At 38.2% G+C, this 26,728-nt stretch overlaps 2 protein-coding genes across 5 annotated transcripts; both read right to left on the reverse strand.

Annotated features, from left to right (window-relative positions):
• On the reverse strand, nucleotides 1-11,786 carry LOC103985310 (uncharacterized). 3 transcript variants are annotated; one of them, XR_671716.3, is made up of 7 exons: nucleotides 11,499-11,786; nucleotides 11,188-11,375; nucleotides 5,399-5,518; nucleotides 3,284-5,316; nucleotides 895-967; nucleotides 364-613; nucleotides 1-269 (listed from the first exon to the last, which is right to left on the reverse strand). XR_671716.3 is itself a non-coding variant. In XM_009402965.3 (6 exons), exons 1-6 carry the CDS (start codon nucleotides 11,578-11,580, stop codon nucleotides 449-451), a joined length of 2,652 nt encoding a protein of 883 aa, XP_009401240.2. In that variant the 5' UTR covers nucleotides 11,581-11,786; the 3' UTR covers nucleotides 1-448. The 3 variants fall into 3 exon arrangements, 2 of the variants coding, with proteins under 2 accessions (XP_009401240.2, XP_009401239.2); XM_009402965.3 differs by having other exon boundaries at nucleotides 1-613; nucleotides 5,399-5,509; XM_009402964.3 differs by having other exon boundaries at nucleotides 1-613; nucleotides 11,499-11,785.
• A 2,924-nt stretch (nucleotides 11,787-14,710) lies between these two features.
• LOC135674193 (lysine-specific demethylase JMJ706-like) lies at nucleotides 14,711-22,149 on the reverse strand. 2 transcript variants are annotated; one of them, XM_065183786.1, is made up of 11 exons: nucleotides 21,660-22,149; nucleotides 19,936-20,314; nucleotides 18,564-18,720; nucleotides 18,274-18,493; nucleotides 17,613-17,666; nucleotides 17,454-17,533; nucleotides 17,083-17,360; nucleotides 16,559-16,954; nucleotides 16,095-16,465; nucleotides 15,740-15,985; nucleotides 14,711-15,337 (listed from the first exon to the last, which is right to left on the reverse strand). In XM_065183786.1, the coding sequence occupies exons 1-11, from the start codon at nucleotides 21,660-21,662 to the stop codon at nucleotides 15,074-15,076; spliced, it is 2,448 nt and encodes an 815-aa protein (XP_065039858.1). In that variant the 5' UTR covers nucleotides 21,663-22,149; the 3' UTR covers nucleotides 14,711-15,073. The 2 variants fall into 2 exon arrangements, with proteins under 2 accessions (XP_065039858.1, XP_065039859.1); XM_065183787.1 differs by lacking the exon at nucleotides 21,660-22,149 and having other exon boundaries at nucleotides 18,564-18,658; nucleotides 19,936-20,075.
• Between the last annotated feature and the right edge of the window lie 4,579 nt (nucleotides 22,150-26,728).

Below are 26,728 nucleotides of genomic sequence, written 5' to 3' on the forward strand. Positions count from 1 at the left end.
TGCAGGCAAATAAACTTTATTGTGTAAATAAATCATAATTAAAATTCCTGGCTTTTTTCGAATAAAAGAAAAAATTGTCACGATGCACAGCAACACTGAGAATGTTCGATACACGCAATCATAAGCCTAGATGCACAAAGAAACAATCTCATCATCGCTGCGTCGACAGCAAATTGGTTATCAAAGAGCAGAACGCTTAATGGAATATTCTCACCCGACTTTGGAATGACCTGGACTCTCTTCCAAGAGGTCTTTCACATGACGCCTACCTGCAGTTATATTTGTACAAAACAGATTCGCCATTGTGAGGATGAGATTAGTAGCGTAAAAAAAAAGTACAACATAGCCGATGCGCACACGTACAATAGCTATCCTAAAACAAAGCCCAAGGAGTGCGATACCACAGCTTAGGCCAATATTTCACAAACCCTATGAGATGGTGATGGGGTTAACGGTTAAGAGTTCTTGATGCCTCTTTCTTCTTCATATTCCTCCATTTATCTTTGAGATCCCCTGGTTGCCGAGTCTTATGAATTACATGGCGACCAAGTTCTAAAATTTTAACCCATGGGATGCTACCATCGTTTTTTTCACCCAATTCATGAACTGCCTCCTGCACAAGCAAAAGCACTTCCCAATGATAATTTTGCCAGCTGCTTTTTGAAAGATTCAACTCAAATGCTTTAATGGATGAGAAGTTGGGCAAACTAATTACTAGATCAGTTGAATAAAACCAACAAAGATTACTTTCAGAACCAAAAACTCGCTTTGAAACCATACCAACACAAGTGACCCCATATAGCAAATGGTACCAAAATAACCGACAGTAAATGAAATCTCAGAAATTAGATTGTCTAATATAACAAAGGTAAGAAAATGACAGCGAATGTGTACCCTTAGAAATTCCTCCTCCTCCGGAGTCCAAGAGAGTTTAGTTCGCCTAGTAGGAGGGAGTATCGGATTTGAGCTGCAATACAGGAGAAAGCATTCATTTTTCTGTAACTGCATCTAGTACCCAAAGAAGAGGATACCACTTTCAGGATTTCAACAAAAATAAAAAAACTACTAGCAGGAAAAAAATATATTAACAGTAAGATATTTCAGAAGCTTAGAAAAGTTATGAATTGGAAGATGAACAACAAGAATGTTTCATTTGTTTTGAAGATATTTTTCAGCATGGATGAAAAACAAGAATCTTCTTACCGGAAGCCCAATTCCGGTAAGAAGATTAATTCTGGACTCCATCTGCACAAAACCTCCATCTACTCGATTATTACTCATACTATAAGGTCATATAATATTTGTTTCTAGTGCACTGTAGACTGAACTATTAATAGATGCTGCAAGAAAGCTTCTATGAATAACAGAACATCAACCAAATCACAACAAGAATGCCTGACATTTTCATTCCAGCAAGTGCTAAAAATAAGGCCTTGTGCCATGACAAAGAGAAAACTGGAACTAAACAAAACCAATTAATCCAGACAGCAGAATGATTGGTTGACCATTCCAAATGCTGATTTACTGGTTTCACAATTTCCTTGTAGAAGAGTAAACCCTAAGCCCAACTTTAACCTAATCTATGAAACTCCACACATATTCAAGACAAGTTAACAAAAAAATCGACACCAAAAATTGAAATCCACACATCAAGCTTAATGGAATATCTTCTATAGAAATCAGCCCCTCCACCTCGATTTCCTTGTCAATCTCTAGTTATTCTAGCTAGGATTCCTTAGATCTCTCCATCTTACCTATCAGATTCCAATTATCTCAATCCTCCAACCTTGTGGATGATCGAATCCTGTTGGATCAGACCACTTCATGCATGGTTTAGTAAAACTGCACCAACAGCAAAAGTTCAGATTAGCCCTAACCACGGTTTGGTTCAAACCAGAACCGAACCAGCCCAGCAGTTCGCCAGTTCCAACCAAACCAGAACCGGCGAGGGGTGTTTCGATTCTAAATCCCAAGTTTGGGAAACTGGAACCGCCAGTTCCGGAACCGACGGTTCAAGAACCGGAACCACCGGTTCGGCAGTTTTTTATTATAAAAAAAAGCGCCCAGTCAAATAGGCTGTTGACTGACCGTTGGACTCAAACGGTCAGGCTCAACAGTCCACACTTGGCCCAATGATTGGCGAAGGGGGCAAATGACAAGTTTGCCACTCACAACAGCCATGTAAACAGCTATATTCAGGGGTATTTTGGCCATTTTACAATAAAAGGAGCTTACTATTTAGAGCCTCCTTACTTTACTATTTAAAAATTAATAGTATTTTAATAAAATAATATTTTACTATTCACAGCCCCTCTAATTCTGCTTTTACCCTTCTTTTTTTTTTCTTTCACCACAACCCTTGCCTACGCACCCTATTGCCATTGACTCTTCCCATGGTCACTATCGCCAATGGCCGCCCCCAGCCTGTCCTCTGTCACTCCATGCCGCCTACGCACACTGTTGTCCCCAACCGCTTCTTGCCACTATGCACATTGCTTCTGCGGACTCTCCCCACCGCTAGCTACCACTGATCTCCACCCACGACCTGCAATCCACCACTCCATGTTGCCAATTGCTGCCCCAATTGCTCCCCATCGCTCCCTGCCGCATGCACACATTGTCGCTGCCGCCGACTCTCCCCACCGATTGTTGCCACCGATCACCACCCCTAGCTTGCCCCCCACCATCGCTGCCCCTAGCCCATCCACCTGCTGCCGACACTCCCCCCTCCGTCGCTGCCAACCTCATCTGATGTGGAGGAGAAGAAGGGGGAAAAGAGGAAGAAGGGATTGTAGATAAGGAATGAAAAGATTTTATTGGAATTAAGTTATAAATTGAGTGCATATATGTCTATTTACAAGGGGATAACTTGGGAATATTTAAAGTTCTTAACACGTGGTTATAAATAACAAAAACAAGATTGTAAATAGTAATCTCCTAAAAAAATGAAAAATTCCAAAAAAAAACAGATTTGCCCTTTCCAACAGCTAAATAACAACTAGTTTTGGAGGCAATTTAGGAAGAGATCTGAAAACCCTATAAATACCCCTCAAATCCCTCGTTCTTCCCCACACTTTTGATTAAGCACTCATTGAAGTTTGAATGCCCTTAAGCTCTCTTCTTGATCCGATGGCAAGTGGAAGCCACCATTACCACCGAGAAGGCTTTCTAATTAGTAACTTCTAATTAACTATAGAACAAGCCAGAGCATTCTAATTTGCTTATATGATCAATTGCATCCTGAAGAAAATGCCAGATATGATAAAAGCATAAGGTAACTTACTAGCGCTTGGCCCGAGAAATATGCCTTTTAGATTTGGCTGGAGAGGATTTGTTTCTACCATTGTTATCAACTACCAAGATATCCTCTAGTTGTCTTTTCCCATGCTTTTCACCAGCTGTTACCTTGTCTACAGTAGCATGGCCTTCTTCCTCAGGAGTCTTCAACTGTTGTATATTAGAATGGGCCTCAATCATCACAATGTCAGCTTGCCTGACATCATTAATATCTCTAGCATGACATGGATCCCCAGGGCAGTTAACAGCAGCAGCATAAGGTTCTCTCAAGTGCTGGTGTTTTGCAACCTCAACTTGTTCCTTGTTACTTCGTGGAACAATATGCCCTTTGCTGAGGTCAGCATTACCATTTAACATGAGGCCTTCTTCCTCAGGAGTCTTCAACTGTTGTACATTGCAATGGTCCTCAATCATCACAATGTCACCTTGCCTGACATCAATGTCTCTAGCATGACATGAATCCCCTGGGCAGTTATCAGCAGCAGCATAAGGATCTCTTAAGTGCTGGTGCTCTGCAACCTCAACTTGTTCACCATTACTTTGTGGAACAATATGCACTTTGCTGAGGTCAGCATTACCATTTAACATGAGAGAGGTGCAATTATCACAAGCACGTTCACCTTCTACTCGAGAATGTTCATCGACTTCTACTGAAATTTCATTGGGCTTATTCCCCTTACACTGACTTGAGCCGGCACTATGTTCACTACATGAATTGTCAACAACTCTTGTTTGAATTGTTTCTTTATGAACACCTGATGGTGACACCTTTCGATGTCCTCGAACAAAATTTCCACCAATAAATTCTGAAAGGACTCTCCTTGCTTGAATAAAATTTTTCTTCACTTTTCTATATGAAATAGCAGCTCTTGTATATGAACAGAAGGGGCAGTAAAAAAGTCCTGATGTATCAAAAATTGGTGACGACCCTAAACATGATTCATGAACAGATATCAAACAGCCATTGCCACCACAAGTCAACAATTCTCCGCCTTTATCACACTTAATACACAAACCTTGTTCTGTACAACCACCAATGGCAGAATCATCATTGATATGTACTTGGGAGCTCAAAAGGCGGTGCTTCTCAGCAGCAAATATATCATTATGTAGTTCAGCATCAGAAAGCACATTACATGAGCCATCCCCATCTCCTGCTATCTCTGGTGTAACACTAAGCTGAACATTTAAACAGCTTTTCTCAAAGAATGCAGAATTCATCTTTTCTCCACTTCCATCTACAGATACATGTTGCAAACTTCCACCTTCGTTACAAGGTAACTTGGTAATGGTAGCATCTTTCATCAAATGAGCATGATCATCATCCATAACAAAAACATCCAAGGGCAAACGTTGTCCAACTCTGGGAGAATCTTCTGTCATGATTATATTGATATTAGCAGGAACTGGACAAGATGAAATCTGTTGTGGTTGTGGCATTTGGACGCCACCAGCATCGATGTTTTCTCGACCAGGCAGCTCACACATGGAACCCTGTATAATAGTTTTATCATTAGTTGCAGTAACATTTAGCTTAACTAAATGCTGCATGGACTCTGAAGCATCTTCTTGAGATATGACAGTATTACTTCCAGGGGCAAGGAGACCTGAATCTTTTTCATTTGACTGGGCATGATAATCTTTAGTGCTTAGCTTAATCTTCTTCCTTTCGTTCCCAGTAAACTCATTGATATTTTGATAACTGCCACCAGTATTAACACCATCTCCTTGTAGCATCCTCTTGAAGCCTTCAACAATCTGATTTGGAAATTGCGGTATAGATATAGTGCATTCTTCTTGCAGTAGTCCATTGCAACCATCAGGTGCAGGAGCAGCTGGACTCTGTCTCAATGATTCCATTTCAGTGTTGTATGTGCTTACTTGAAGCTTCTTTGCCCTTTGAGACTCATCACTGACCTTGCCCTGAAAATTATCAACTTCATTTTGTACTAGCAAGCCACTGATTTCCTTCAACGGCAAGAGAGCTTGGCAATGGCCCTGTAGAATGGCTGCCTTTATCTGACACATAAATTTGACAATATTAGCCAGTTCACATGGAGAATTTGCCTGTGCACTTCAATTTAATACAAGTTTCACATACCTTGTCAAGAGAAGATCCTGATAAGGAAGCCCTCTTTTGAAGAATAAACTTGTGAAGGTCAGGAGTGAGCAGGTTTACCTTATCCTTTTCAAGATTAAACAATCTTGCTACCTGAAAAAACTGTACACAAATCTTTAACTGTCTGATAGTATATTAACAATAAAAAAGAGTTAGAAGGCACTGAAACGATGAAACAAATATAGCAAGCATTTAGATTTTAGCATGACTAAAATCAGGAGTGCAAAACTTTAAAAGATCCTCTAAGAAACCCAAACTAAAATAGATAGTGAAATATGAAACCATAATCTAGTGCACTTTGTTTGCAAAATATTCATTGGAATCTTAAGCCTACTCCATTACAAACATGATCAAATATTCAGATTGGTTTTCCATCTATTTACATTTTTCTTTCAACCAGTGATTGAAAAAGGCGCTCGGGTGCTCGCCTAGGCGCTTGGGCGAGGCGAGACGAGGCCCGAGCGCCTCGCTAATGTCCCAGGCGGCGTGCTTCAAACAGGCGCCGCCTGGGCGCTAGCCCGAGCCCAGGCGCTGGGCGCTTCGGGCGAGCGCCCAGGTAAACCAAGTGACTGAATCAGGATTTTAGGTCTGGTTCGGTTGTTAGTTGGTTCAATTGAACCAACTAAACCGATATAACCCTTACCCAACCCTAACCCTTACCCAACCCTAACCCGCTGTCGCTGCCGCTCCCGATCCCGATCCCGATCTCGCTGCTCGTCGCTCCTACTCCCGCTGCCGCTGCTCGCCACTGCTTCCTCGTTTCTCCGTCAGGCTCAATATACAGTATACTCTTAATATTAAGTTTATTTGAATTTTGAAATGATTAATTTTCAATACTGTTAATAGTTTAATAATATATTATTTTGATTTTAATGTTGTTAATTTTTATTTATTTAAAATTATTGCTAGGTTTAAACATAAATGACAAGTGTAGAGAGCAACTCAATAGAGTCTCCAATGGTATCAAAAAAAGATCCTGCATGGAAGTATAATTATTTGAAGGATCCGAAAGATCATAATGCAGTGACTTGTATATTCTACAATAAGACTACCAGATGTGGTATTTTTCGTGCAAAACAACATCTAATAGGAAATTTCAAGAATGCAGTAGCTTGCAAAAAATGTCCACCTGAGGTAAAAGAAGAGTTGCTGAGTTATATGAATGAAAAGAAGACACAAAAGAATGAATCTTACGAGAATTTACCAGAAGACAATGTTGAACATCTCAGGGATGAAGAAGAAGATTATTCTATGAGTATTAACACAAATGAAAAAACAGCATACGACAAAAAGGGAAAAGAAGTTATGAGTACTAAGAAAGGTAAAAAAGGACCGATGGATCTATATATGCTTCAAGGATCCCAGAAACAACAAAGGCAAGCAGGAGGCTCAAAATTTAGATAAACAAATATAAGTGATGCTTGTGATAAAGAAATAAGAGAAAGAACAATTCAGCACATTGCTCGCTTCTTCTATCAGGTTGATCTTCCCCTTAGTACAACTCGTTTAGACAGTTTTAAGGATATGATTAAAGCTATTGGAAGATATGGTGCAGGATTAAAACCTCCAAGTTATTATGAGATGCGAGTTACATTGCTGCAAAAAGAGTTGAATTATATAAATGACTTACTAAAGGGTCATAAAGAATCATGGGCAACACATGGTTGCTTTATTATTTCAGATGTTTGGACTGACAGGAGGCGCAGGAGTATAATTAATTTTATGGTTAATTGTTCTTTAGGGACTATGTTTATGAAGTCAATAGATGCTTCATCTTTTGTAAAATCTGGAGACAAGATATATGATTTACTTGACAACTTCGTGGAAAAAATTGAAGAACAAAATATCGTTCAAATCATAACCGACAATGGAAGCAACTATGTTTTAGCTGGTAATATTCATCTTTTGATTTTGTTAATTATTTATCTTCAATTAAGTGTGTTAAACTCTTAAGTCTTATCATTTTTGTTATCCTTTGTCTCAGGTAAATTGCTTGAATAAAAAAGACAACACTTGTATTGGACTCCATGTGCAACACATTGTATTGATTTAATATTGGAGGATATTGGAAAGATCTTAAAAATCAAGAAAACCTTAGAAAGGGCAATTTTTGTTGTTGAATTTCTTTATAATCACAATGGGGCTTTGAATATGATGAGAGAATTTATAGGGAATAAAGAATTAGTGAGACATTATGTCACCCGATTTGTTACTTCATTCTTGACATTACAGAGCGTGCATCGTCAAAAACATACTCTGAGAAATATGTTTACCACTGAGAAATGGGTGACAAACAAATGGGCAAAAGAAGCAAAAGGCAAGAGGGCTGCTGATATCATCTTAATGTCATCCTTTTGGAATCATGTAGTTTATATATTAAAGGTAATGGGCCCTCTTGTTCGAGTCCTTCGACTGGTGGATAATGAAAATAAGCCTGCAATGAGATATATTTATGAGGCTATGGATAGAGCAAAGGAGACGATTAAAAGATCTTTTAATGAAAATGAAGAAAAATATGAAAAAATTTTTACAATCATTGACGAAAGATGGAATTGTCAACTTCATCGTCCCTTACATGCAATAGGATATTATTTGAACCCTGAATTCTTTTATAAGATTAAATCTGTTGGATTTGATGCAGAAGTTTTGAGTGGGTTATATCAGTGCGTTGCAAGATTAGTTCCCAGCCTTGAGGTTCAAGATAAGATTATTCATGAATTATCTTTATATAAAAATGCTGAAGGTCTTTTTGGAATTCCAATTTTGTTCGATCCAAGACAACTACGTCTCCAGGTATTAATAATTTGATATAATTAATTTCATATATATTATGTTACTATGTTATTGCTAATAATAACATAAATTTTGCAGTTGAATGGTGGAGTCTATTTAGAAATTCCACCCCGAACTTACAGAAATTTGCTATCAAAGTACTTAGTTTGACATGTAATGCTTCAGGTTGTGAGCGAAACTGGAGTGTCTTTGAGCATGTAAGTATTACTAAATATTTTTATTTTAATTTATTTATTTATTTAGATATATGTATTAATATATTTTTAAATTATATGACATGACAGATTCACTCGAAGAGAAGAAATCGGTTAGAACATCAACGATTGCACGATCTTGTTTACATAAAGTATAATCAAGCTTTGAAGACTAGTCATGATTTGAAAAATAGATTTGATTCAATCTCATTGTAAGATATTGATGATTCAAATGAGTGGTTAGTAGGAGAAATGGGTCCTAACTTGCAATATGCTGAAGACGAGCTTGTATTTGAAGATGATAGATTGACATGGGGAGATATGACAAGATCTTCAGGTGCTGGAGAATTACAAACATATACAAGACAGATGTTAAAGAGAAAAATGAGTGCAAAAGCATCAAGCTCGGCTCCTGCTATTGTTGAAGACATAGAGAATGAAACATATCTTGATGAAGAGGAAGGAATCAAAGGACGAGGAAAAAGACGAATTCAATGAAGATGATTTGTGTGAAAATGACGATAATATTGATTATGATGAATGACTTTGATGTAAAATTTTATTGTTTTGAATTTTGAAACTTTTTGTTAATGTGACATTGTGATTTTGTATCTTAGATTTTCTTAATTTAATAACATATTTTTATTTAAAAATTTAAATAATTATATTTATTAATTATATTATATATTTTTATATTTTAGCGCCTCGCTTCGCTCGGGCAAGCGCCTAGCGCCTCGGACGTTTTTGGACCTTGGCGCTTTTTGGCGCCTAGCGCTTTTTAAATCACTGCTTTCAACTGTGTAAAATGTTTGTAGAAGAATTATAAAGGTCTGAAACATGCTAGGGTAATTTTTTACAATAAAAAGATGAACAAGTAGGAAGTCTTAAATTTGACTATGAAATAGAAATGGCCATCTACCTTTAGAAAAAAAAGAAAGAAATGCATGCATAATGTTTAAAGAAGAGGGGCATATAACAGCTTGACAACTAACTTTAATTATATAAAATAAGAAGCATGTTAATCATGGAAAGCACTAGCTGCAATATTAAGATCTATCCAAAAGGTTGTCAACTTCATTATATATTTTCTCAAACACTTGATCTAAAAATATTTATCAGAAATACATAAAGTACCTCTAACTTTCTGTCTATGAGAGAACCTCACATACATGATGGAAAGCATAATTTGTTGTCTATGTTCTTGGCAGAACCTAATTTTAATGTACATGGTCATAATAAGTCGACCTGCAATTCTTATCATGCATAGACATCTATAAACATCTCAGACACCATATTTCTAGCACCTGGAAGCCACATGCATTAGGTGCACCCTCTTTGCATCCACTTCAATCAGAAACAACAAGATAAAGAAACGTCGATCTACCCACCTTCTCTAACCTTCCTCATCTCACCCTCTCCATTCCCTACACAGCTCCCCATTATTGCTTTGACAATATGAAGTCCATAACATAAAAGATAGTTCAGAACCAGGCCTGCTCATCAACAAGAATTTGTCACAACAGTTAAAAAGTTGTTTTGAATTGGCTTACTGGCTTGTGACTTGGATATGAATGTTTCTCCCAAAACAAAGTTCATCATTCCTTCTCCCAAAATCTTCTGGTGCAAGGAAGTTTTGAATCCTAGTTGTATAAGCTTAAAAGCAACTTTTAAAGTATAACTTCGATCTTAACAAGCATTATGGATTTTAATGCAAGTTCATCTCTCTAATAAACTTGCTTTGGGTAGGAAGTCTCTACTTTAAGGGTTTGACATCAAGATGATCACCAATCATAAAATTTCATCAAAGATACTGGAGATTTGGTTTTGCTCTATCAACAATATGACACTGAAGGAAAATAACTCAGAGAGTAAAAAATCAATTTTGTCAGAGGCAAAATAATCAACTAATTATGCTCTAAATTTTAGTGTACAACAATGCCTAAACAACTCCAAACAATAATGCACTGGATAATTAGATATTAATGCTCTTTGGTGCTATAAGGCATACTTAGGCAGTACAGAAACTTAACAAAAAGGCACAGCTAACCAAAGCACAAGCAAGCTTAAGGAAGTGACACAACATTCTTTCTTGTGTAGTCCATGATTCCATGTTGGGGTTATTACACAAGTACTTCAAATTTGCATTATAAGCCCTAGTTTTTGGTTTTGCAACTTAAACTAGTGAATTAAAATATGCAGTGACATTACATTTTATCTATTGAGCAATAATTGACTATGGTCCAGGTGCTCATACTGGAACCAACATAGAACGTTCCAAATATATATTTCGTTCGGTGAGTTTCGTAAGTTAGAGGGAAATTTTTTATAACAACTTTCCAAAAAAAAATTCTCTGATATTCACCAAATTCAAACTAATTAGACAGACAAAGAAAGCAATTTAAAAAAAATAAAACATGCATCACCACCCTAGACATTGATCTTGTAGGATTGAGCAGACCCAAGTCATATCTGATTCCTTATTCAAGATGTGAATCCTACCAAACAGCAAATATCTGCGTGAGCCTTGGTCAAGGTGTGACACAAGGTGGCCGTTTGAATCATGCCACAGCATGCCATAGTCACCAACAGAAAGAAAATAGTATACATTTACATTTACACAAGGATAAAAAAGGGGTCAAGGGGAAATTTAAAGATGAAATAGCATACAGAAAGATCAACAGATATGCAAATCATGGGATTCACGTCAAAAAGAAAATTTCCAAGAGCTACAACCATGACAAACCCACACATGAACCAGAACGAAAGGAAAAGCAAAGAGAATACCTTCCGCATCTCCTGGGAAAGAACTTCCTCGCATGATCGGTTGACATCGATCTTACCGGAAGAGGCCCACTCCGAGGGACCCTCCTCTCGATCTACATCCACGAGTTTCTCCAAGTACCTCAAAGCGACCTTCTCCCGCACAGGTACCGGGGCGCCAATTAAGATCTCCGCGTCCTTCAAGATCAAATCTGCAAATAGAGGTGAGATATAAAGAAGAAGAAGAAGAAGAAGAAGAAGAAGAAATTCAACCCTAATGATCAGCAGCTAATTCTAGAGCATAAGGAAACTGTAGAAACCGCAGACTTGGTTACCCCCGAGGACGGAAGTGTCAACTTGCTTGCAATTTGCTAGGGTTTCGATGACCCAATGCCACGGGAGAGGGTTCGACGTCATCGAAAAGCACAAAACGAAGGAGCAAGGAAAAAAGAAGCGCCGGCGACGATGAGAGGGAGGCGGCCTCCGGGGAAGGTGGCAGTGGCGTCTGTCGACGGGGAGAGAAGGCTGCCACTCTTTTGGACAAAGGGAAGAAGAGGAGGATGCGATCGGTGGGGCTTCATCGGAGGAGACCTTGAGCGGTTCCGTTGTGCTCCGTTTGCTACCGTGATTTTGAACGGTCAATATTGGGCTTGTTGGTATCGAGGCGGACAATGAAAGCAGGTCGACATCCGGCCCAGTTGCTGCAACTGGCCCAATTTGCGGGCGGGATCGTTGTCTCGGCCTCTGCACGTGCGCGTGTTTTTGATTCCTACTTGGTAGTTCTATTCCATCACGGACTCGCAAAGCTGAACCAAGGCGACACCCGCTCTTATCACAATGCCATTAGAAATATAGCTTTTATGCATGTCCATGGCACACCATCTGCGATATCATCATCTCCTCGTCCCTGTTGCGTTTTCGTTGGTCTCCTCGGTGGAAGAGCTCCTCCCAAAAGGTAAACAACTCCTCGTCCTCTCCTGCATGTTCTCTTTGATTGATTATATATTGTTACTATTTCAGTACTCAGGTTTCTGGTCTTTTATGTTTTCTGATATGTGCATCTATTTGATGTTGTGTTTACTGAAGATGATGCGTGTAGTTTTGTTGGTTGCCCATCTATTTTTCTTTATGCAATGTTCCTTTTTCTTGGATAAATAATGATTTGATGAGAGCTATATATACGTAATTCTTCTTAGCAGCAATTAAAAACTCTTTGTAATAAAAGGACTTTCTTTATGATTAATAAATGATCATATATTGGGTTCGCTTTTGTTTCTTTTTGTTGATTGTAGTTCTTCTACTTGTAAAAATAGACTAAACTGTAAGCGTCCCTCCTCTCTTTTGGACTCAGGTGTCGAGTGTTCTTGCAAGGACATGGATAGCAACATGGATGAGTTTTACGATGTTGAGGATAATTTCAGGAGTTTTTTTGTGTCTTTATTCGAGGTCTTATTTTTTTATAAATTAAAATAGAGGATTTATGATAAGTAATAGTTATGAATTATATCATAATTATATTTCTTTTTTATTGATCAAAATCATAATAAGAATCTATTCATATTTATAATATATCTTACCTATTTAATTAAATAGAGTCACGTAATCTAATATTTTTTCACTTGTCTAGTAAGATATAAAAAATTTTAAAATTAAAATAAATAAAATAAAATTTTATTTATGAATAATATTATTTAATTAGATTATAAAATTTTAAAAAATATTTTATATTAACATAAGAATTTTATAAATAAGCTAATAAATCTAATGAACATAAAAATATCATATTAAGTTTGATTATCAATGTGAGTCATAGCAATTATATGTCATTAATATCATATATAATAAGATCACAAAACTATTAACTTTTTAGACAATCACAAAATGACTTTTGTAGTACATACATAAATGTGAACAAGATAATAGAAATAAATAATTTTAATTATGTAAATAAAATATCAATTATAATATTCACTGAAGAATGTATCATTATATTTTTTATGGGTTACTTACAAACTTAATCATAAAAATATATTCTTTCAAATATTTTAGGGTGTAAGGGTTTAGTGAATGGATCAACAATCAACATAATGAAATTTAAATTCTTAATTGATATTAATTATTTTTGGACTCTTTCTGTAATCATCAAGTATTTTATATCATAATACATATAACATAAAACTATTAGAATATTTATAATTTTTAGAAAAATAAACTACTACGATATGTCATAAAATATCTTCAGTGATTTAATAATTAAGTTTGGTCATACTAAGTCCTAAAATAAAATTTTACAATTATAAAATTCGATTAGTGACATCAAGGCATACCACGAAATATACTTTTATTATTGATAATGTAATAATACGATGCTTAATATTTTTTTAATAAATTATCCATCTAACTAATAAAAATATAAAAGTAGATTTTATTTATTATCAAGGTAATTTATAAAATCAAAACATGAAAATACTATAATTTTATGCCAATCTATTTTCATATATGTGAGCATCCCCTCAAGATATTTTATTATTATTTTTATAGCCCTTTAGGGTTTTATAGATAACTTTAATATATATCAAGTATTTTGACAAATTGATATTTGGTCCGATATAGGTTTGAGCATGTAATATACTAAATATATATATATATTTTTTATCTATTTTAAAGTTATTTTAAAAATAATTATGTTGACTAAAATATTTATTTTTTAATTACTGAACAAATTTATATATTAAATCTTTCTAAGATTTGATAAATATGATTCTAATAATCATTCAAATCTATCCTTGAATATCTTAATATCAATAACATAAGATATTGATATTTATCTTAATTCATTCATATCAATATTTTAAAATTCTTCACGAATTTTTTTTTGTTTTGATATAATAAATCAAGATCATTCTTAACAAACAAAATATTCTCCACATATAATATTAATATGATAAACTTACTCCAATTGATATTTAGATATATGCATATGAGTCTTTCAAATATTACATACTTAGTTTATTCGTTTGTTGGTTATTTGCTTTTGCGGGTTCGACGATGATAATGATTTGGTATCTCTTTAAATGCTTTTGCATAACAGCTGATAATATGTCAAAGTTTGTTGGCATAACCTGTTTCTTCTTCACCAGCAGATAAAGATAAAGAAGTAGTCGAGGCAGATAATTGAAGACAAATTGGCTGAAACACAAGGTTAGATTTCGCATGTCATTATGCTGAAGTCAGATTTTCCAATTTTTGAAGCTGCAAGTAGAATGATGTAAAAACAGCTTGATAGGGTTATGGAACTCATGGAATAAGAAGAGAAATCAAACTTCCATGATGTAAAAACAGCAGAACATTTGCCCTTGGGATAGGGATGCATCATTTCAACTTTGAAGTTTGCTGGTCATAGTTGTTAGTTGTTACCACCATCATTTCTTTATGTAGTCGTAGTTTTAAGATGTTACGATCTCATCATACTTGATACTTGCAATTCTTGAAAGCTTAGCTTCCTTGACTGACACTACGAAAAGTACACACACACGGCTGCAATCACTTACTTTGGTAACTGTTCAAGGTATGACCGAATCATAATCTATACAGGTTACTTAAATGTTAGCAAAATGAACAATTTTTTGAAATGACAGTGTAATGAAATACAATTAACATGGCTGCCATTAAAAAAAAAAAAAAAAATGGAAACAGGCGGCTGGAAAGAATCGTGTCCAGCCAGCGCCTCATTTGAGGGCCTGCACAAAGAATCAAAGCCTGCTCTAACTCAAATCTCTCCCTCTCGCTCTCTATTGTTAGCGCCCGGTTAAAACCTCACATTAGTAATCAGTCTGATGGCACACGCTAGGAGGCTCAGGAAGGAAATTTACAGCTCAGCTGCTCCATCTGATGACAAAGAGGGACCTCTTTAACTTTTAAGTTCACTGGACGTAGGATCTTCCACCGCGACAATGGTGCCGGGTAAGTTGGATTGAAGATTCACTTTTAGCTTCACCCCAACTTGGCCGCCGTCGGGTCTGATTTTGGAGGACATTGGAAACATGCCTCTCGAGGTCCTGCTAACACCCGATTCAAAATTCTTTTGAAAATAACCACTAGTAGCTGGAGCAGGATGGTCTGCCGTAGCCAGATGTCTTCCTTCTCGATGGAGCTTCTTCAACCGCTTTAGCCCCTGCCAATTTTAAATCAAGAATTAAATGCAACCCAAAAATATCTTTCTTTTGTCCACTAATTAAAACTGCTGCTTAAGTGATAAACGAATCTGATAGTTCTGTTGCAACAGAACAACAAACATATCTTTCTTTTCTCCACTGCAAAATCCTAAAGGTACAGATATTGCCAGCAGCACTTTTTAAGCATATTTTTCAGTAGACAAGGTAAGAAGCTCTAGAGAAGACAGCACCAAACTGATGTGAATTTTTTAATCCTAACCAAAAGAATGTACGCAATAAAAAAAAGCTAATGTTGGCAAAACCAAGGAACTACAAATGCATTTATCAACCAATAAATCATGTTTCATGTGATGCCAGAGACTGCAAGCCGGCATTAGATATCACGATCCATTAAAACAAACCTGGTGTTCCGGGAGGTTTGAGTCTACATCACCAGTAGATCTTTTCCCTAATTTTATTGCAGACCTGCGCTTGACTCTGAATATTTCGGAGTCAGAGTCATCACTGTTTTGCATGACTGAAGTATCAGAAGAACCAGCTTGACAAGAAGATGCAGCTGCATGCCTCTCTGGAATTAGGACAGCAGATTGACATGAACTGGGCGACCCGGAGCAAGATATTATTCCTATATTAGTTTTTGCATAACCCTGCAAACACATACCGAACATAATTAAAACAATAAATGAAACAAAAATATGCTTATACCCAATTATGAACATAAAAGCATGTAAATAGGACTCCAACCAAATGACGTACAATATGCAAGGAACCTCCACTTAACCGCACAGATGATGTCATTGTTCCAGGAGAAGACAGAGATTCCCATGCCACATCCTTGTTAGAGCCCTCTAAGATGCAAACTCCTGAGCGCTCCGGATTGTCACCCCTAATATCGGGGCTTGACTCAAATTTTATCTCACAGTATGGAACATATCCATCATGTTCAGCGTTGTAAAACAGGCTTGTCCCTAGATAAAAGTCATCACCTTGTTGAATTTGCTTTAGAACCTCCTCTAGTACATCAATCTCTTGCTCAAACTTCCGTGAGATGGCCTCCAATTCCAGAATGTCCCCTCTCAGGAATATAATACGATCGAAGCCACAAAGGCAGCTTCTAAGCTCTCTCTCTTGCCAGTATAATGAAGATCAAATAAGTCAAATCATATTGTACTGAATCCCATAATAAAAACAAATAGAGGTAATACAGATCAACTTCATACCATGGCGGAGACAGATTGGATCCTTGATGCAATTACACCTAACATAAGAAATATAGCAGTCATGTTTGCAGATGCTACATAGTACAGTCTCTGTGTTAATAAATGCACAGGCTCCTGATTTCATGAGCGACCAACGAGCACGGTGCTGGAAGCGCATTAAGTACGCAAAAGAAAATTTAATGCAACGTTGCGAGTGAAAGTCTTCAGATGAAGGGCGAGGACTTTTAGAATCAGGATTTAACAATATCTTTGAAATAAACACTGCTTCCCTACAAAGAAGTTCCTCATGAGGGAGCAATGGCATCCTGTTCAGAAGTGCATATCGTTGGCTAGCCACAGTACCCAGCGGGAACCAATCACCAACAGCAAAATTCACTGCTTCACCGCAATTGAATCCTGGAGATTCAAACAAGTACAAGAAACTTCAGATAAAGCTTGAATCAGTATAACATCTCATGGTAAAGAAAGCGAACACACGTCAAAAATAATAAAAGAACAGCCACAGGCTGCAAAAATCACCCCACCGTGACTGAAGCCTGCATGATAAGCTCGAGGAAAAGTAATAATGAATTCTCCAGGTCTTTGTACAGCTTTATAAACAGGAACATTATGTTCTAATAGAATATTTGGAGGAAACATTGTGGTCTTTCCCAAAAGTACATCGAAAGCTGCATCTTCTCCTTCACCTTGCAAAATGTCAGAATCATATACATGATTCCAGACCACCTTTTCAAAATCTGTAGCAGCATGGCCTGGGATACCATACCATGTTTTGAAAGCTCCACAATGATGATAATTAATGCTGGAAGGATAGTTTAAACCATATATCAGACAACTCTTTTATGTCATGAGAAAAAGAACCCGATAGCTAAGATCTGACAGTTCCAGCCAATACCTATACAAATAGTGATCTTCGACATGCCAAGCGAACATACTAAAAAGCATTCCAATGTAAAGCATGGGATCTGTTACACCCTACAATGGACCGGAAACCAGTTACAAAAAATCAAATGAATAATAAGTGCTTGACTACCGAAAAACAATTGGTACTTACTGGAATTGCATTTGCCAGATGCCGAAGTACAGATTTTGGTAGCCGAGAAAACCTCTGGACACAAAAGGCTGTCTTAGTACAACCAAGCAAAAAATATTTTCTAGATTCAGAAGAGTTCAAAATAATTAATGCTTTTAAAATATTATGCATCGTACAGAATTCATTATTAAAATAACAATCAGCATATTATAGTGTAAATGTTCTTCACCAATTTACATATAAGTATTCAGAGCTACATGAAAGTCTTAAGGGTCCATCAGAAACTCTGTTACAAAACAGAGAATTCTGTGTGAAAGATATAGAAATTTCCGAAATACATAATTCGGTAAGAAAGAACTCTGCAACATATAAAAATTTTCAGGTAGTAAATAAAATACAAAGGTAATGAAAGATATAGAGAGGCAATCGGTACATGATACCAACATGAAAAACTAAACCACATCAAATATCAAAATTTCCAAGTATAAAGCAGTGAAAGCCACTCTTCCTGGTATGTTGATATTGCTCACAGTAGATGGTGGGAAAGGTAGATGCAGGTCCCTGAATAATCACGAATAAAAATACTATTGCTGCATAGCCTGACTACAGCCAAAATTGGAGAAAGGGAGAGGCAGAGAGAAAGAGAGGATGGGAGGAGAGAGACTGGGCAGATCACAATCACCTTCAAGTTCCACTTGCTTTGTCCAAGTTGATCTCTAGGAGATGATGAGAAGGCACTTCCATCAATGTCACATGCATACTCAACCATCTCTGTCTTGCCAAATGCAATCTCATGCCAGAATTGCTCTTCCATAAACTTAGCAGGGAGACATCCAGCACTTGAATACCTTCGAGAAAATACCTTGTTTGCCATCTTCTCAAAATCCCGAAATGTATACTTCCTGAAACCACCAACTGTTGGCATACATGCAAGCTAAAAATTCAAGAATCATATACCAACAGTTAACTAACCTTCCACTCAAGAAAAAGGTGACCTTGTCATCTGCAGCCCACTCGGCAAGACGTAGAGGCTGCACTCTGGTAGTAAACTTAAATCCCGCTTGCTCCTTCATTAAAACAACACCAGCAGGAACTGAAGCACTTATAGGGGAAATGATCTTACATATGCCTGAAGCATGTCAATAGGTTACAAATAAACAAAAGTATTTTAAGTGACCAATGCATCAAGAAACCACATTGGGGTACAATAAGGCACCAAAGTACTTCATGATAAATATGATGTGTGTGCTAAGATAACCTAACCACATTGAATAAAAGATGAATCCATAATATGAATTACATAATTTCCTCCTCTTGCACAGCACGATTAACTCAGGTTACATGCTTGAGTCCATTGTGCTTGGAAATTGAGGGCATTTGCTTGAAAAGAGAACAGTTGCTGAAGCACTTATTGTAATAATCTTCAGTTTTGAATTGTTTATGATATCCATGATTTTTTGATTATTTTAATATGATAATTTATTTATAAATTTTTTATATTAAATAATTTCTCATATTAAAATAATAAAAAATCATGGATATCATAAACAATACAAAGATGAAGGATATTACACTATAAAAAAATTATGAATATCATAAACAATTCAAAAATGAAAGATGTTACACTTATGGGCTTACATGTGCCTAAAACATGACGATTGATTAAAAATGGAAGAGCTATACACATGCTACAATTCTCCGATCACATTGAATGGGTCAGTTACATTTCTTTTGTTGATAAGACTAGAAATTCAAACATGTTTCTATAGAAATAACCGAGACTATTTAGTGTTAACGTTTCTGAAACCTTGGCTATGGTCATCAGAATTTAGATTTCAGTCAAATTGGCCAATTTTGTTCCAAAAGCACATTAAGGAAAAGATGGCCAAACCTTTCTTTCATTTAATCAAGATTAGGATACAACCTATCAATACAAAAGGGCTGCCTTCTGAGACCAAGTGCGGACTGTAATTAGACAGTAAAGGTATCATACTGCAAATCATTTCTGGAAGAGGTCATAAAGCATTTAAAAGTAAAAGAACACACACACAATATCACAGCTTTCATGCAGACCATATGGGCATCGAGAAATTTATGAAGAAAACAATTTGAAAACCATCTAGAAAAAATGAGGAGATGCTTTCTCATTTTGCTCATCAAATTAACACCACCTTAAGCAGTGCAAAGAATAGGTCATACAAGACTTTTGAATGGGATTAGCTTTCAATGACTATTTTACATCAGGTTTGAACTGACAGATTCTGTAACAAATTTAAATAAAGAAAGCAGGTGCAGGCATAGTGTCATTTCACAAAAGATGATTGCTTAAAAATAATCATCATACCATATCTTGAAGCAACAGGAGCAATCCTTTGAAGATAATCTAAGGGGTTCTCGAACTCCTCCTTCGAGGGACTAAACACAGGACATTCAGGGATCTTCTCGATCCATTCTAAGTCAGACATATCAAACTTTTTCACTTGGTGCTTGGAAAAAGCATCCTCTACAGAAACACTAACACGAGAAAATGCATCAACATTCCCATGCATTCTAGTACCACATGATGCTGAAGTTCTTAGAGCATCCCCTCCACTTCTGGACATTGTATTACTTGCATTAATAGCTTCAGGTATAAAGCCAGACTTTGTCTGCTGAAGCCTTTTTCTTTTCAAGATTTCTAACCCATTTTTAACCTCTCTAGACAAGCAAGACCTTCCTTCCACCTGTTACAAGATAAGATACAAATGGACAATGATAACTGATCAGTACAAATGGAGCTGAAACCATACGAACATCTCTTACTTTGTGTAGAATAAGTGAACAAAAGAAAACAATTTAGTAGCCAAGAAACTGTAACAATCTTCATATAGAAGTACAAGAAAGTATAATTGCAGTTAATGAAAAACGAGGTTAAGTATCATCAGCTATGATAAAACCAGGCAACATCAGGCATACGGAAGGCACAATTATTCTATGGGAAGATAATGGGCTCAACTGGAAACAAGCACAATGTATTAAATCCCGAGTCCATTTCACACAGCATGCCAATCTGATGCACTCAATGGTCATATCATATGGAGAATATGGCTGAGAGTAAGGTTGAAAATGAAAAATTAGATAATTAAAACCAGAAAAAGGAGTTTACACTCAAATGAAGAATTAATGTTAGCACAAAGACGCAACGGGCCTGTTGGAGGTTGTATTTAAAAGACATTTAGAAAAGAATGAAAGTTGAAGCGGTCAAATGCAACTCTGATGAAACTGCCGGTCAGTCCGTCTGAGAACCAATATAATGTCATACAACGTGCCAAACACCAAGAAACCAATATACTGTCTAAGCATGAAAATTGTTTTCAAGCATCTTCAACGGATTGGAATCAGAAAATAGTCTTTCGTTTCCAATCTAGGCCGTTCTTTTCCTATTTGCTCCTGTTGCTGATCAAAAACAAAAAGGCCGGAGTTCATGACATCCAAGTCCAGCAAAGGAATAAAACCTCGTCATCGACGTCTGATTCGACAAGAACTATCTTGACCTACCGGGTTCACAAAAGGACGGCAAATCTGAGTGCAATGCCGTCCTATTGTCTGCACCAAGCTCTACCACTGAAGTCTACATCTGTATCTAGATCACTTTTACTGTATTCTCACATATATTAGGACATCTCAAATCAAGAGCACTAAGTTGTGGCTCCGGCTAGCGGAGACGAGACAACAATCTTGCTTTCAAGAATCGACGGAGGCAAATACGAAATAGTAACGAAATCAATTACGAAAAATACGTTTCAAAGGAAAGGAAAAAACATTTCGAAAGAGAAGGAAACCGCAATATGGTCGCATTCGTACAAGCAGAAGAGCCGAAAGGGCAAAGAAAAAGAAAGAAGGCAGTGAATTTAACATTAACCATATAATTAGCGAAAAAGACTCCTCCCAGAATAAAGAAAAGCAAATCAAGATCCCCAAACAACTCCCGCGTGGTGAAAGAAAAGGAAAGGAATAATTATCATCGAATTTCCCAGGCAATTGCGACAGGAAGGGGAACCAAGAATTCCAGGTTTGTCGGCCGCTTACCATCTCATACCGATCGCGGATCCGTCCTGTCCTCTCCACCGTCCGGCGCTGGAATCAAGAAACCCGACGAAGGATTCCAAAAATCCCCCGCGGGAGAAACGCTCCGCAGGGATCAGAGAGCCCACATTACCCTCCGAGACCGAATCGCGGCGAGATCCGAACCTTTCGTCGCATCGCACGGCACCCAACCGCGCGTACCGAGAGAATCCACGAAGAGGATGCGAGCCCTCAGCCTCCGAAAGACGGGTGGGAGGAAAGACACGGCGGCGAGAGGATGGGTTTCCCGGCGAGGGAAACAGGACGTTTCCGGCGAGGAGAGGAGACGGAGGACGAAGGTGGGGGAAAACGGAACCGGAACAGTGCGGAAACGGAAGCGAGTTCTTGGAAAACCGGAAACAAGGAAAAGAACGCCTATTTATAGTTATCCCATAAAATAATGCCCCCAATAGCATTATAATATTTTGTAACACCGCATTGAAAAAGCGAGAAAGCGGTAGTTGTTGGTGGTTCCACCAAACGCCAGCCCTGACGGGACCGCGTTTCCCAGGCCAAGCTCGTTACCAAATAACATTTATACCCCAGATTCCAGAACCCCGTGAAGGGTTATTTTGGTAAGATCATCGAAGGAGACCGCCAAGTCCGTTCTTGGACGGTTTAGAATATATCGCGATATATACGATAAATAGGTGATATGGCGGGACGATGGTAGGGACGACGGGTCAGGTAACTCCCGCGAAATAACTGGCTGTTCGGAGGGGCAGACCCGCCGCCGCCGCCGCCGGTGGCAGGTTCGGTTCGGCCACGCGGCATGCCGGAAGAGCTTCGTGATGGGATCGGGCGGCTGTGGGGTCGACACGCGGCGGGGCTGTGTGTTGTCGCGTCACGGCTCAGTTAAGAGGGGCGGTAGGGTTGCCAGGGAGGGGTGAGCTGGGCGTCGAGCGACGGCGTCACGGGGTTGCGTGACCGCCACCGAAGAGTCTGGAGCACCGCCGGAGACTGTAGCGGAATCCCGTGGGCTCCAGGTTCGTAAGCGTCCTTAATTCGCTACCACCATGAAGTTGATGTGACCATGGCTTGAATTCAACAAGTCAGGCTCCTTTTTCTTTTAATTTCCTCTCTCTCTCTCTCTCTCTCTCTCTCTCTCTCTCTCTCTCTCTCTATATATATATATATATATATATATATATATATATATATATATAAATAAATAAATAAATATATATATATATATATATATATATATATAATAGTCAGAGGGGTCATGATTTCGTTGAGTTGGGGAATCGATCGATTTCATGCAAACAACTTCCCAGGAAAGAGAGTGAGGAAAAGGGGGGTGAGGAGCCCGCCAACCCACGTGCTTGTTCTTTGTTGGGTTGCGTTACGCGGTCTGACGAGGGATGGCTACAAGTCCGGGTGGGAGAAAACGATTTGGGAGATGCGGCTCGTGGTCGAGTCTATTTACTGAGCAGTAACGCTGCTCCCACTGCGTTGATTACTTGTGACTCGTGATTGGTCGGGTCAGGAGATGAGGTTTGAGAGCGACGCCGGCATGCGGCATCGATGACTCACGTGTCGTCTGTCCGCCATAAATGGTGCCCCCGGAGCTGGGTTGGGTGGTTGTCGTGCTTCGTCTGGTTCGGGTGCGGCGAAGCTACCAAACGAGTAAAGGACAATAAGTGATTTCGGGTTGGGTTGCACTGAACCAAACCAAACCAAATTAACACCACATGGTCCGGTGGATACGTGGGATGGTAATGGCAATGATTTGAGGTGATTGTACGTGTTGACTCCCAGCAAAGAAGCTTTCGTTGGACTGCAAGAGTGACGTGACACAATTGTTTGACATGATCGCTGCCCTCTTTTGACGATTGACTTTTTTCCGTGCTCGGAGCTAATTGCCCAGTTTTCAACCCACGAACTCCGAGCCTATTGGTTTAGTTGAATCCCAGAATTCTGTCAGATGTGACCGAGCCGAAATTTGACCCGATAAGATATCAACCCACACATTAATCATGTTGGAGAGTGGAGACTATTGGATTTTTTTTCTTCTCTTTATCTATCTTCTTATTATTATTTATCTGACATCCCTGAAAGTACGTGTTGCTTTCAGAAGGAAGTAGAAAAACGAAAAAGGAAAAGAAAAAGGAAAGAAAAGACACCACTGATGAGACCAAGGAGTCAGGTGGTGTCATTAAAATAAAAACATTAAAACAGGAGTTATATATGTATATATGACGCATGATTGGCTTTGTCTGGAGGACGAGATACTAAAATGAAGTTGAATACGGATTGGAATTTTTTATTGACTGAAAGAAAGCATCTGATGATGCAGATTAAATTTGAGGTGATGGAGAAGGATCCAAGGCAAAGGCAGGCAGGCATGCATGCCTGACATATGACGAGAAATTCTATCTGCTGGGCCTTCTTATCCTCTCCTCCGTATTCTCTGGTGGAGCATGAAAGATTCCTTCTTTGCAACTTGTTATTTTTCCTGGATTATAGCCACCGGGACCGGGTTGAGTTTGTATCCAAGGGACAAGTGGCTTGTCTTCGACATTAAATAATGGCATAAGCTCTGCACCTCCTCCTAATAAACTGTGCTTCTTTTTATAAAGTGTACAGATTGGAGGCTTAATCCTATGTAATAATTAGGGAGTGGCATTTTACATGAACGATATAATAATTAGGGATCAACCTTGATGCACTCTCTCTCTCTCTCTCTCTCTCTCTCTCTCTCTCTCTCTCTCTCTTCACCTTACTCTTAGCTACTATTTCTTGGTGACCACATGCTACCTGTGTGAACGATACCACGTAAAAAGGGTGATGCCCGCCTGCAGCAGTAGTTCAACTGCATGATCTTTTGTTTAGCTTGGAAGGTACATACGATACGATGGCTGCCAAGGACACTACTTGAGGACAACAACCACTGCCTACCTATACCCATAGCACACACGGGATTAAGATGTGTTCCAGCGTGGATATATATATATATATATAGGAGTGACATGGTGGATCAAAATTGGAGGTCATGCGAGAATGAATAAGAAGCAGTAAGCAGTAGTACAGTACAGCCTCGTGTTGAGTCAAAACTTGAGGGAAAAAGATAAAAAGGAGTGAACGGGGACATGGACATGTACCTGCCAGTCTTATCATTGGTAGCCATCCAATGGAAGGCTTGAAGAAGGTAGGTAAAGATTGACAAGGAGTAGAAGGTCCTGAACATTATCATTATTATTATTGGATGTGAAGTCCATAAAACAGGACTCCAGGATTTCTTAGGTTCATGTGACTAATTAGTGTAATAGCAGAAACTATATGGGCTTGACTGTGTTAATTGAAGTTAAGGTTTAACCTGTCGGTTTCATCATTTGTAGATATAAAGTTCTGGCAGATTTTTTTTTTTTTATAGGTAATTTAAGGTTTTCTACATTTGAGGTCAATAAAAGCAATCGAATAATAAAGAAATTTGATAGACTCAGTTTTTTCAATGGGTTTATATTTTCACATAACATATTATTAAAGATGTCGATTAGTTTTACTCATAAAAAGTAAGATCTTGGATTTGAATTATGTTTTTGTCACATACATTTGAAATAATAATAATAAATAAATAAATAATGAAATGGATGTGTGTGGCTTATATTTTCATCTAAACAATTATTAAAGATGTTGATTAGTTTAGCTCATAAAAGAATAAGAAGATGCCGATTAGTTTAGCTCATAAAAGAACAAGACCTTATGATACTTGGGAATCTATCATACATATTAATACTGTTAAAAAGGATATAAGATAGAAATTATGAAAAAAGTTGTATTCCTCATTGAAATGTTCTTTTTATTTATATATGAGTGAGGATTTTCCTCGATAGAGTAACGAGATTTCCTCGTACAGTTAGAAAAATCTTATCTGCGTAGACCGTCGCCCTTCTCAAAATGAATCAAGCATGGAGATTTGATGCGAGTCAATGCATCTTACTCCCAAGACTGCTGGAAATGTCTCACTGTTCTGCTGCCCTCGAGTAAATCCATGCATCTCATGAAGAAACGCACTAGTTACACATTTATTTCCATGAGAAGGGCCCAATCACGGCCCGTTTCGTGATTATACGGGCAAGCTTGGGCTGTTGCTTCGGTAATCATTGTGTGCGTGTGTGTTCCAAATGTTGTGATAACTATTCTTTGTGTTGCACGAGTATAGGAACAGTCGTTTTTATCGTGCTGTGGAGAAGATGTTCCATAGGACAAGGAGTTCAAGTGTACCCAATCAAGCTCGATAGAATCCGAACCCAACTGACCTCCTAGCGGTCGGGCTTCAACAAATGAACTCCTTCCACGGCTCAAGCCTTCCCCTTGGAATCAAAACCGAGTGCTCATCACACCACAGCTCCACAGTCCATCAGCTTCACCCTTCCCCTCCGGCCTGTTGGCCTTAGGTCACCTCTCTCTCTCTCGCATGTGGACAGCTGCAGGCGAACTACCAGCCACCGGTGAACACGTTGTCGTATCATTGGTTGGTGCAATATCCACGTTTCGGGGAAAAAAGACAGCGCAAGGACACCTCATACACGCCACTCGTCCTCGTCAATTGATACGTGACACGTGGCCCCCACGGTCAACCGGAAGAAGGTACGGTCAGCGTTGCCATTTTTGTTATTTTAAAGTTGCCAAACTTCGTTTTGCACTGATGGGGTCGTAAATGCTGCTGCCATTTCTTAAGACATGGCCATGTACGCCTCAACCACACTGCCGTCCTCTCTTTTCCGAGAGTTCAGTCTCACTTCATATAATTAGTTTATGATGATGTTTTAAGAAAATATCTAGAAATTCAAATTTTTTAGGATGGATTAAGAGCTTTAATTTTGGATGTCAATGATGCTCGTGGTTGATTAAGTCAGACCTAAATTCTATCCTTGTCGAAGTCCAATTGACTTTGTTTGAGGTGACTAAAGACACGTGAAGTTACATCTCCTAATGCGGAACTGAGCTTTGGATATCATTTATTCGCGCATCAAAACACATATTGGGTGAAGGGCCAACAAGGTTTCTCCCATGTTTGAATTAGAAAT

This window comes from Musa acuminata, chromosome BXJ1-5, assembly GCF_036884655.1.
Source record: "Musa acuminata AAA Group cultivar baxijiao chromosome BXJ1-5, Cavendish_Baxijiao_AAA, whole genome shotgun sequence".
Classification (NCBI taxonomy): Eukaryota; Viridiplantae; Streptophyta; class Magnoliopsida; order Zingiberales; family Musaceae; genus Musa; species Musa acuminata.